The 13783-nt window shown below is 36.7% G+C and overlaps 1 protein-coding gene across 1 annotated transcript in view; it reads right to left on the bottom strand.

Annotated features, from left to right (window-relative positions):
- Nucleotides 1-270: 270 nt before the first annotated feature.
- Nucleotides 271-13783, bottom strand: part of LOC126176225 (uncharacterized) — a 58143-nt gene continuing 44630 nt past the window's right edge. The window contains exon 6 of the mRNA XM_049923369.1: nucleotides 271-4129. Coding sequence (XP_049779326.1) covers nucleotides 3903-4129 — 227 coding nt within the window. The 3' untranslated portion in view covers nucleotides 271-3902. The remainder of the gene's footprint in view (nucleotides 4130-13783) is intronic.

Genomic DNA, 13783 nt, shown 5'->3' with positions numbered 1-13783 from the left:
AGATGACAAATCTCTTCAAAAACTACTTAAATTCAAACATTTTCTGCTATTCAGTCTTTAATAGACTTATTTTGTTTTAACAATATATTTAACTTCAAGCTCTACCTGAAGTCATTACAGCTAACTTTTGGCAGTTCTCAGGCAGTTAAAGTTGATGAATGGCAGTTTTACTTAGATAACATATTAAATACTATTTATATTTATCTGAGAATTACATTATTTCCTTTCAAGAAGAACAAAAATACATACATTTCATGCTTTACATCCAAATAACACACTGTGGGGTAAATTAAAGGCACTAACATCATAGATTACAAAATGTTATGAACTTTAATTAAAATATTCTTTTATTTTATTTTCTTATTAAAGTTCATGAAATAGAGAAATTTGATGATATTATTTTAGAGTTTCTTCCAAGTAACATAGCATTCACTTTCTCACCACACAAACTAGGCACCTGCAGTAAATGGGACAAATCTATCATTATTATTTTGCAGTTTGACAGCTAATATGTTTTAATCTAGGCAGAAATTGTAAACATTAGAATTAATTCTTACCATATTACATTATGAACACTGGATAATTAATGGCCGTATGCTGCATTAGCAATGGAAGTGATTTAAAAATGAAATACAAATAAGAATTTTGTATTTTTCCAGACTGATTGAACACTTGTAGTTCCATGTGTCCTGACACTTGCTACAGCACAAGAATGTATACTACTGATGTCAGAAACATTTAAATAAAAATACTTTTTCTTTTGATGGTTTTGGCAAAATAGACTTAGTCTGAATACTTCTGCACAAACATTGACTTTCATAGACAGTACGAAAATTATTTTGAGCTTTTACGTTGGACAATTTGCTTGCTCAGATTCCCTGCAATAACAATAAGGAGACTTAAATTTATGAGTGTAGCATATGGTAACCACAGTCCAAGAAGTTCCACAGGAATAAGTGGCAAGATGTTTTGTACATGGAAGGATCAGTTCGGGACATGAGTACAGTACTGTGATTTTATTTTCTCCTATATAAATAATGATTCATTAAAAATATTCAGAATATTTTCTCAAGGTTCCACAATCTCAAATCAAATGTTCCATGTCAAAGAACAAGAAAGATTGGAAACTATGAACAGGCCACACAGGACCATACTGTCGAGAAACTAATGAGATGTTTCAGGTATTTTCCATAGCTATGTACATGAGATTTTTGAACTTTATGACTGACTGAAGACCATACATTATTTACTCATTTCTCTGGAGCTCTGATAATTAAAAAAAAAATTCTGGAGAATTTATTTTTTCATGGCTTTTAAAGAGCTAAAATGATATAAAAAATCTAATTGGTATTGCAATGAAGAAAGATGTCTTAAAATTGTTTCACATAAGTCAGAAAAATGATAAAGGGTAATACATTCAAAAAAGTACAAGAAGACAACGTTATGCACTTTTTGAATAGGTGTGAATATGATTCGTCATATAGGGAAAATTGACAGCCTGATGAAATTGTGTTTTGGTTTCTTACACTGAGTTTAGTTATCAGAGTTTGTACGAGTATTAGGTTGTAATATGTTTCAATAAACAGCAGCCCTTCATATTTGAATTTTAAATGTGATATAGAGTTTTTTATTATTCATTCATTATTTCAAGTGGTATGACATCAAATGTGGCAATAGCTTACTCACAATATCATTTTAAGGAATTTACATTATATGAAATTATGATTACACAGAAAGTACAGCAAATGTTATATAGGAGAATGCATCAAAGCTCTTGCACACATTAAGTTCTTACAGTATGTTTCATAGTATAATCTTCAGCCTGTAAATTTTTGTTTGTTTGAATGATAAACATAGTGCTTTGCATTTTAATTTACTATAGTCATTGTTTCTTTGGAATCTTTTATGCACTCTTGGATCTGTAAATGCAGTTTATATGTACTCATTTCACTCCTTCTAAAAAATACTGATACTTTTGCCATAGATTTGTAGATTATCCTTCTACTTTTAAGACAACTGGTGTGAGAGCTGTTACATAACATATGGGAAATCACAAACGTTTATTGGTAGGATGTTGGTAATAAATGAGAAATGCACTGTTTCTTTCATAACATATATTTCTAAATAACATACTCAGTACTATAACTTCTTTTTGCCATCTCTTTCACACCTTCCTTTTATCCATAATAGATGTGAACAAAAGGAATTTCAGCTAAGAAAAGCTGGATATTTATCATCTGTTATAGGCCCACTACTGCCAGTCTTTATGTCTGTTGGTAGGCAGTTCTATATAAATGGGCACATTTGACACACATTTTGACTTTTTCTTGATTACTCATTAAATCCTTCAAATGTTCTGCAAAAGGGTCATATTATAATTGATTTAGGATGAGTACTTCAAACAGCTCTATAAAGTGTAGCTGCTAGCTGATCCATTTTTAAAAGCATTGCGGTATTGTAATTCTTGTTGGTGTAATGGCATTGACTTGTGAAGCTACTAAGTATTTAGACAATGCTTTAAGAGAGATGTAGACTAATAGTGAAGTCCAAGAAATTTTTGCTTGTCTGCTGTTCCATCTGCAGAACGTTAATATGGTACTTTTCTAGTTTATTAGAAATAGCTAATGGTCATTCCCCAGATAATTAGAGTTTTCTTTCTATTTGATTTACAATTCAACAGCTTTCATGAAAGAGGGGAATCATGTCTTCATGTTAGACCCTACTTTTGGGTGATATGCAAATAACATTTTTACTCATTACATCTCTAATGGTCTATTTTTCAATACGAAATTATAATAGCACTTCATACCGATATGTTAGTGGAAGGCATGAATTTGAAAATATCCCTGTAATATATGACACACATCTTTACTTTTCACAAGCTTCTTGGTCCCCCAACATCAATATGAAATGTAATTCATATAGAAATTATAATACTTATATAATGCAAGAATTACTGTCTAATAAGTTGTTGTGTAATTTTGTCACTGCCTGCTATGAAACTTTTTGCCTTATCAAAATAATAAATTGTAATAAAAGACAAATGCAATCATTAAATCACATTACTAAATTTGATGACTGTGGCACATTTTTCATCTCAGTGCTTTGGTCATAATGCTTATCTGTTTTCTCACTGAAGAAAAACCTGAATCAGTTTTTTTAGTGGTGAGAGAACACACAGCCCAAACTTGGTCACCAGTAGTTTTGTGATAACGTGTTCTGCTTTGATCTGAAATTAATTGTGGAAGCTTCAAGTGCTGTAGGTCATATACATTAGAGAAATGGCTGAAAATCGTATGGAATCAGTATGAAAATCCTTAAAATAAGTGCTATAAAAAGTTAAATTATTTCCTTTGTATTCAGTACTACTGAGTGGGGTATCAGAACTGTAATATCTTGATAAAATAATTTAAATTATCCAGTGTGGTACTAAAAAAACGGAAATTACATAAAAATTAAATGAATAATATCTCAGACAACAAAATCTCAGTAGCAAACAGTACCATACTGAAGATTTACATTTCACCAATGTGTCTTTTCTCATATAGATTTTATAAGTATGAGATACATTTTATATGTACAACCCTTCAATTGTCAAAAACTCTATTTTAACACCTACGTGACTGTCAGCACCACATTGTTTCTCATTCATATATTATATCCATTTTTCATAGAATTTATACACCACAATGATAAATCAGAACTACAGGTTAAACTGTATCTGTGACTTTTTACTTCTGTGTGATAATAATTTACATTTCTTTTGTAACTTTCCATTAGAGAATTGTGTTTAACATAGAAACAGTTTAAATAATACTGATTTACTTCAACATCCACAATTTTTTATGATGATATTCATCTCACAAATGAGGAGAGAGCTACATATACTATACGATTATTTCTTAAATAGAAGTTGGAGCATTATACCAGGAGGGTACCCACCCTCCTCGTCCCCTAGGAACATCAAGCATTCCACTTCTGGTTGTGTTGTTGTTATTATTTAAGTTACTGTTGTTACCATTATCATTGTTGCCATTATCATTATCTAGGACAATAAATGCATGTCTAGCATTGTCACGTCTTATGTGACTACCACGACGTCGTGGAAGAGGTAGTGGTGATGAAGCACCTGTAACCAGAAGGCACAGAGGTATTACTTCCTTGCTGTACTGGTCTGCAATAAAAAAATATTGTTAGAGCTTTTATAGTTCAGTTTATTGATTTACAGATTAGGTGTTCAAAGTTGGATTTTTGTTTCATTAAAGAATTTTATTTTTGTGTTCCACATTACTTGCATTCATGGTAGGGCCATAGGAATACAATCCCCATCAAGTCCTAGTTGTTAGTGCTCTTTTGAAACTAGTTTACATTTTTGTTTATTCCATGATCAAAACTGTGATCTAATTGACAAGGTATGGTAAGCAAAGAGAATAGTGACAGCAACAGCACTTGATCTAATAAAATAGTATGGTGTTAAACAGATTGCATTATTTAATCTTCACACAAAATTTGTAAGACAGTTTCTCAAAAGCAGTTTTGTAAGATGTAAGTTAAAGTTTTTTATGTGCCAGTATCACAAGATATTTACAAATTTAGCAATTATTTTAGGCACTCTGTTTCCACACACATGCAACTATGCTATATGTTTATTATATTAATGGATGTGTCACAACTCTTTTCCTTTAAATAAAATTGTCTGCACTAAGAGATAAACTCATAGTTATTTTTAATTTGTTATCTGCGAATTCATTGTTTTTCTCAGAGAGTTCTGTTGCAAATGATGGAACTGTAGAAATCAAGAGTCTATATAAAATGCTAAGTAATGGCTACCTATCATTGTAATTGATGTTTTGTTGATGCTTTAGAGATCACTAGATGGTAGAACATTGTGTGTTAGAAAAATTATGGTTCTACGCTTAAATATCTAAATAGCATGAATGGTCACCACAAGCGGAACAACATGCTAAAGAGATGAAAAGGTGCTGAAGTGAAACATTCATTACTATACAACTGAAGGGACAATTACCACACTCCAGTTGTATTGGACTTGCATATGGTGCCCTGTCTGAAATGGTATCTATATCCTACTTGTTACTAATTATGTCAGAAAATCTCCAAATATTTAGAAAATGGCCAGCAAACAGTAATAACAGTTGGTCAAAGCGGCTGGTATTCTAGTCCTCTTGACTTGATCTAGCAAAATATTGTAGGATCAGACTGACATCTCATCTCCCTTGAGTAAAATAGATTATCAGAGCCTGTATATCAATGAAAATAATCTATTTTTGAAAATGAGATGTAACTGGATGGATAAAAAAATCCACAGACCAAGTGGTGGTGGTGGAACACACATGTTAAAAGGTATTACACCCTTCAGAGTCAGTGTCTTCTTCTTTTGGCAGAAGGGTTGAAGGGAAATGGATAGAGAGTGGAACAGTCACCCAGAATGTCAGGTCAGGGAGTCTTACTGGACAGGATGAGAAGGACAGTCTTTCCTAAGTTTCAGGAAAAGGGATGTAGTCTGGAAATGTTGCACAGAACCCTTGGTCAGAGGAGACTTACCAGACCTGATGAGCAGGAAAGACTTTCCTTCTCATCCCATCAGATAACTCTAGCCTGACTCAGAACTCTGGGTGACTTTTCCAAACTCTTTTCCTTTTCCTAAGCTCACTAGTCATTTTCATTCACCCTTCTTCCTTCCCCTTCAACACTTCTGCCAGAAGAAGGAGCCTGGTACAGAATACCCATTGAAGAGACATTTAAGCCTCAGATACACATATAAAATATTATCAGACATTTGAATAGTGCAATTTGATACTAATTACTATGTGAATTACACAGCAGTTACTAACAGAGTCTGGTTAGAAGCTAAATCAAAAGCTCATGACTGCATCAGATTCAAGCATTCTTAATATTCAGACTCTGTAATTGTAGAAATATTTTTTGTTGACACTGAAGCCACCAATTAGCTAAATTCTTTAATGGCTACCAATGTTCACTAGAATTAATATTTGCCTCATATTCTATTTACAGTATATGCATTATTTTATCAAAGTTTGCTGTATAATAGGTCAGAAATGTAAAATACTTTCAACATCAATTGTAATTAAAGAGAAATTATGCAGTTATTGATTTGAAATGTAAACATATACTGATTTTCAACCCTAGCAATCATTTTTAACTATGTGACTAGTCTATTATTAAATGAAAGCATATTTAATTTGTATCTAGAATTTATATTAGGAAAATGATGCAACTTATATTTTGTTTATACATTAATGAAATATAATTGCATTGTTAATTTCAACATATTATCTTTTTTCACACTTCCAAATTGTTTATTTGGCAAACTGTTTAAATATTCTCATCAGCAAATAATGTACTTAAATTACACTGTCCACAGTTGATCTCTGGGAATTAATTTTCTATTGTAATTTTGTAAATTTGCATCTTAAACAATACTATTGATTGTTACTAAGTCATGCAACAGCATTGTTGTTATACAGATTGTAACCAGTCTTCAGGTAGTCTAGATGAAGTCAGTTTGTAACACCTGTTTTTCATTGCTGCACACCACCTACACAGTAATAAAGGAAGTCATTGCAACTCGTGAACTTTCATTGATTTCCATAATGTGGCAAGATCTCTCTTATTAAATTCTACCACCAAATTTATGTCACCAAAAAACTTTATTGATATTTTCATTCTCATCAGTTTGAGTTTAAATTTTCACTACAAGCACATAATGTTCTGAATTGTTTTATTATTCATTTTTGGTGAGACTACTCAAAGAGATTTCAAAGTGAACATTACTGTTTAGCAATTTTAAATAATTGTATTTGCTCCCATTCCCAGCAGTATTGTTACAAGCCACTGGCTCTGAAAGCTTGCAAACTGTAATACCTTTTATATGTTTGTTCTCCTGCTGCACTTGGTGAGTATATCTTTCATCTATCCAATTTCAGTAGAGCCTGTGTTACATTTACGTATGTACAAGATTCAGACAGAATCACTATGAAAAATATAGCAAGTGAATTGGTTCTGTAAATTATATGTGACTTTCAGTCATTTGATATTTATTTCTGCAGCTCTGGGTATTTGATTAGTATTTCTTTTACATGAAGATTGAGACATATTTGATTTCCAAAATATGATGGAAGTAGTAAGTTTACTCAATCCAAATGGTTTTGTGTAAAGTATCAGGCATCAGAGCAACAGAAATTCAAGCAGATGCCATGAAAGCTTTGTAGGACATTGGTTAGTTTAAGATACAACAACAGATTACTGAAGACTTTTTCAGCATGATGGAATTTAAAATGGTATGAGAACACTATGCCTAGTTCTTAGAATGACATTTTGTGGCTTGTGCACTTGCTGTGAAGAAATCTGTGAGTAACTGCTTGATCACAAATCTGCAAACATGGTTTAACCACAAAGAATTAGGAACATGGAAACACTTTACCATAAAAGGTTGCACAGTGTTTCAGAATTATGAGTTTTCTGTGAGTGTATTTACTTAGTTTCATTTGCATATGCCAAAACTGGGAACTGTAGTGCTTTGCCTACTTCCATACTCTGCAATCCCATGTGAAATGCATGGCAGACAATACTTTTCACTGTGCCACTTAGTCAGGCATCTTATCATTCCATTATCATATAGAGTGCTGTGTGCTAGATCGAGCAGCACTATTTCTTTTTTTTTCTTTTTCTTTTTTTTTTTTTTTTTGCCCCTCATGACCAGAGTTATGATTGGCAGCTTGTCATACTGGTGCTGTATGATGGCAGGCTCCCTGTGCTCATGAGTGATCTGAGTCCTGCTGGATTGGAGGTGGAAGGAGCTGTGAACAATTGCAATCTGTTGGTGAAGAGTGAAGAATGGAAAGCCTTCTCCAAGCTGGTACACTGGGGGGCTGTCTCTAAGCCCTCACTAATGGTTAGTGCAAGGCATGGCCACTGTGTGGACAAAAACAACCAATAGGGCAGTTGGTGTCATTTCCTGGGTGAGAGGGTGGCAATTCCAATGGGGATGCAGGCAGGGGCTTCCAGATTACAGAAGGACACTAAGTAGATGCTTTAGTGGCCAACAGCAGTATATTGGTTGGTTAAGTGATGCAGTGCACAGGGTGAGGATTGAATACAGCAGATGATCAGTAATACTATACACAGAAGGTCCACAGGTGCAGTGTGCCATGCTTGTTGTGTAATGACATGTTCAGCATGCACATGTTTTCTTTAAATTTGATACTGATTTTGTTATTTATATAACATGAGTGTGATTAATTTTGTATGTATAATTGCAGAGAAGGTGATTTTATTATCACACCATGAGTATGACTTTGTTTATACCATTTTACTGAAAATCATCTTGTTATTTTACCCTGTGAGAGTGATATATTTTGTATATCATATTGTAAAGGACCGTGGTGTACCTGAAGGATAGAGTATCTAACAACACATGATTTTCCCAATTGGAGTTTCAATGTAGTGACTGATTTTAGACACATGAATAAATGCACACAAGAAACTTTTATAAGCAGTTTCCAGGATTTTCTACTTTTTTTCTGTTGTGAGAGATGAGGTTGTGTTGTGTATAGAATTTGTAAATGTTATAAGTTCTACAGCTGTATGTGCTGTATAATTAATTAAAGCTGTTTGGAGGATGTTGTTAATTCTCCATTTACAGAATTTTATGGTGAGTAAATTCTATATATTTTTAAAACTAGTTAATAATGTGTGGACATTTCAGCCATACTTTGTAGGCCATGCACCATCCTCTACATCAAAATGGAAGAAGGCCTGCTGCTGAGGAACATGTAATATTTGCAAACAAACTGAATTTCTTTACTATCTTAACAAATTTCCCTCTCATGGGAAGTGGAAATTTGTGTTATTGTGAATAAACTTCTATTACAGGCGAAAGTTTGAAAAGTGTTCTAAGGTACAACACTCTACCCTGCAGGAAATTTTATTGAGAAATTTCAGCAAGTATCCTGTGGAAGATTGACAGTAGCTTTACTTTAGTGAGTAGTTGGTGATGGGAGTGGTTGTAGACCTACATTTAGTTGAATGCTAATGTAAGTAGCCCTAATTAAGTCAGAGAATTGTCTTCAAATCTGTTAATATGAGCTTAATCACAGAAGCTAATTTTATCCTCATTTTCTTGCCTGTGGCCAGGGTCCATTTGTTGTAACCATTATTGTTCTTGGCCTCATTCTGTCTGATGAGATGAAGTCAAGCTGGAATTTGTTTTTCATTGTGCTAAAGATATTTTATGTTGCTAATCTCTTGTTGAGCCATGCACTACAGAACTGTATTGGGCTGTAAATTAAGTTCTGTTTTCCTACCATTTCTCTACTGTCTACTGTCAAAAAGAATATTTTATGTTTAATAAATTCTTTGTAAAACTGAGCCCTTTCCTGCACAACCCCAGCCCAAACTCCACTCCAACCAAATCCTACACTACAATTGGTAGCTGATTGTAGTTATGTGTTGTGCCAGAGTGGGGCCAGTTGGCAGGTAGCATTATGATACAAATAAGAGGTTGTGTCTTGCCTTCCCTTATACTGTTACACACATGGCTGCCAGTAGCATGGTGGGCATAGTGTGGCTATGCAAGGAGGAGCACTCATATGTGGTGGGAGTATGGGGGGAGGGGGGAGGGGGGGGGAGGGCAGGTCCCTGCAAGCATGGGGGTGGAGCTATGCCAGCAGCTTTGGCAGGTCAGAGATGAATCAGTGCAGTTGATGGTGGGAGAGCAGGATGTGAATAGTAAAATCAAAACCGTTTAGTTGTCCATCTCTGAGTTTGAGTTAGTAGTGAATTTCCTGGAATGTGAGCCACCTTTCTGGGGCCAAAGCAAGGGGCATGCATTATATGAATGGAATTAATGATTTTTTGAGAGTAGTTGGCAAGGAGACTAAGCTTGTGTCAAATCAAGTAAAGGAGAGAATGGCAAGGCTAGAAGCTATATTTGATGATTTGTTAACAACAATCTCCATGCAATGTAGTGGATGGATTACAACTTACAAGGGAACCTCCCCATCACACCCCCTTCAGATTTAGATATAAGTTGGCACACTGGATACCCCTTGAAAAACTGAACGCAGATCAATCGAAAAAACAGGAAGAAGTTGTATGGAACTATGAAAAAATAAGCAAAATATACAAACTGAGTAGTCAATGCGCAAGATAGGCAACATCAAGGTTACTAGAGCTCAGGAGCGCCGTGGTCCCATGGTTAGCGTGTGCAGCTGTGGAGCGAGAGGTCCTTGGTTCAAGTCTTCCCTCCAGTGAAAAGTTTAATTTTTTTATTTTCGCAAAGTTATGATCTGTCCTTTCGTTCATTGACGTCTATGTTCACTGCAATAAGTTTAGTGTCCGTGTTTTGCGACCGCACCGGTAAACTGTGCGATTAGTAGACGGAAGGACGTGCCTCTCCAATGGGAACCGAAAACATTTGATCGCAAGGTCATAGGTAAACCAATTCCTCCACAGCAAAGTGCGTCTGATATATTCTATATGACACTGGTGACGGCATGTGCGCCACATGACAGGAATATGTTACTGACCCATGTAACTTGTACACTTGGCGAATGGGTTAAAGATTCTTCTACCTTACCCGATTTTGGTTTTCTTGTGGATGTGATAATCACTCCCAAAAAAGTGTTGAAAACATAAGAGTTTGTCACATAAACTGAAAAAAAAATTAAAATTTTCACTGGAGGGAAGACTTGAACCAAGGACCTCTTGCTCCGCAGCTGCTCACGCTAACCATGGGACCACAGCACTTCTGAGCTCAAAGTAGCCTTGATATTGCCTATCTTGCACATGGACTACTCAGTTTGTATATTTTTCTTATTTTTTCGTAGTTGCACACAACTTCTTCCTGTTTTCTCGATCGATCTGTGTTCAGTTTTTCAAGGTCTATCCACTGTGCTAACTTATAACTAAATCTGAGGGGAGTGCAATGGGGAGGTTCCCTTGTTAGTAGTGGAGGACCAGGTGAAGTTACAGGATAAGACTGAGCTGCTGGAAAAGAGAGTAAATCATCAAAAATGCAATTTGCTAGGGGTCAAGCAACAAGTGACCACTATGTTGCACATGTTATCCCTGCATAGCAGCCATTTCTTCAACAGGAAGGTGATGTGATTTTTAGGAGTACAATGCACATCCACATACAGCTGATGGGACACAATATGCTCTTGATGGTGTATGACAACTATTCTATCCAGCAAGATCACCAAGTCCTTTCATCAATTGAACACCTCTTGAACACAGTGGGTTGGGAAGTTACTCATTCTCCAGAATCTGTAAAAGCCATTGCTGAACTGCAACCAAAGATGCAAGATTCTTGGGCATTCTATAGCAGGATGCTATTTGGCAGCTTTACTATTGTTTGCATAAAGAATACATGCTGTATTGGTGCCAGAGGGGGTAAACTGTGTATCTATATGATTGTCTGGGCACATTTTACTGTGATGTGTGATTTATTTGCTGTGAATTTGTTAGATGCTACTGTACCTCACACCAGTTGTCAATAGAATGGCCTTGTCTTTGAGGATATTGTATCTTGTTTCTGGAAATGTATTTTTGATGTCATATTGTGTAAGAAATGGTGTTGAAAAATTTGCATAGGTAGCATAGATTGACACATGGTGCTGTTGGCGCCAGTTGCTTCTTTGTATTCATTTAAGATCTCTGTGATTGTATTGTGTGGCCACAGTTTTCCTCTTTGGTTGCTTATCAGCTATTTAATTGCACGATGCTGTGGGGAGAGGGCTGGTTTTGGGCAGTCAGGTGGTTGGTATGCAGTCTGGTTGTCAGCGGTTGCTCTTTGTGTATGCTCTTCCTCGTTTTCTGTCATGTTGGCAGTGGGGCTGCGGACAGAGACATGCGTAGGGTCGGTGAGTGTATGCTGCGTATAGTGAGAGGGCAATGGTCTCGTCTGTGCTGCTAAGTGATGTGAACATGTGAAAGTGGCTTTGGGATGGGTGTGCTGCAGAATCAAGCGGTTGGAATTATTCAGGTTCTTAAAGCTCTGCTGTATATTGAATTTCTTGCTGTTTACAGTTAATGGCTCTCCCAGTGTTTGGAAGACCATCTTGTCCTTTTTGTATTGACCATTGGTGCACAACATATTGAACAGTGGTTACCTGTGTGAATGAGGTTTGCCTGTTTTGGACACACTTGAGATATGGGCAAGGAGTGTATGTCTAAGTGTGTGTCTGAGCACTCTGAAATAACCACAGGTTCAATTTTCTGGCTGTCTGGAAGCGTGTCAGATCTTGCTGCCCACCTCCCTTCCACAGCCCATATGCCACTGTCATTCTCTTCAGCTACCTCCACTAATATTGGTGAGTTTCTCTCACATATTTCTGTAGCTGTTGTTGAACTATCCCAGACTGTTAGCTTTTTGGAGTCCACCCAGCCTACCTGATGGCAGATCTGTAGAGTTCAGGCACATCTTGTGCACTTTAGTAGTTTTCTGTTTGATATAGCATCAGTCAATTGCAGTGATCTAGATACAGCTACTCATAATTAGTTATGTGAATCAGTATGTGCTTTGCAGACTTGCCTGTTGGCTCTCAGTTTAGGGGAGGGAGGTTTGGGTTTGGAACCCAACACAGTAATACAGGCCACAGCAGTCACAACACCCTCAGTAGGAAATTTATCTGAGCAGTTTGCTCATTTGCCTAACCCATTATTAGCATTAATAAAAGATATTACAGAAATGTTTGTGGATACATTGCTACAGATCCAATTGTACTGTGGTTACTTGTGCAGCTTCAGATTCATGCCGATACCTTTCTGGTTCCTCACCTGGTTCTGTTGTTCTTTCTTTACCCTATGACCAGAGGGGGAGTAAGCATAATTGTTTCAGAGGTTTTACAAGAGCAGGGACCCTTGGGGTACCTTCAGTAGAGATGGGGGATCCGCTCTTGAACTAATTCATAGAGTTGAATCTTTCAAAGGAGTGAACAATCAGTGATTCAGAAAAAAAGAACGGTAGCTCCAAACGTATCCCACGGCAGAGAGAGAGAGAGAGAGAGAGAGAGAGACGGAGCATATCAGCAGCGCCTCTGCTGGTCAGAGCACAGTGCACGCCACACAACACAGCCAGCGCCGGCCTCTGCCCTGCTTCTACCTTGGCTGCCTGCATTGTGCAGTGCCCCATTGGATTTTGTGTTTCACATATGCCATGCCGTCTCTGTGCGTCGTCTGCCGCAGCTTAACTTCGCATCGCACTCTGTCGGCGATCGTTTCAGTCACACGTCCTGCCCTCTGGGCAGTTGATGCGAGCAACAGGACAGAGAGCCACCTAGCGGATAGCATAGGAACTACTTGCAACAACCTGCTCGCAAGGGAACGGACAATTTGTCTCGGAGCGGGTGAGTTCACCGCTCCCCCCACCCTCGGAACTCGCCCGCTCAATGCTCACCCCACCATCTCGACTCTAGGCAGAGCGTTGAGCAAAGTGACTCAGGTGTCACTCTGGTCTCTGCGGTCTCAGCTCATGCAGTAATACAGCTCGCGGCTCGACCTGCTCGACTCAGTGCTTCTGCATCGGAGTTCGTCTCTACTGGATATTGTTCTTCGTAGTAATACCGCTATGTATATTACATTATTATGTTATGTATACATCAATTGTTTTTATTTTATTTTTATTTGTTTAAACTGATTAGATTAGGTTCCTGATGACTCCTCTTACTATAGGATTTTTATTATGGACACTCGAATTTACGCTTTAATTACGAGCGAACCGATAAACGTATCGCAAAATGTG

This window comes from Schistocerca cancellata, chromosome 3, assembly GCF_023864275.1.
Source record: "Schistocerca cancellata isolate TAMUIC-IGC-003103 chromosome 3, iqSchCanc2.1, whole genome shotgun sequence".
NCBI classification, from domain to species: domain Eukaryota; kingdom Metazoa; phylum Arthropoda; class Insecta; order Orthoptera; family Acrididae; genus Schistocerca; species Schistocerca cancellata.
Note: the sequence above shows the minus strand (reverse complement) of the source record. Positions and strands in the feature narration are given on the sequence as shown.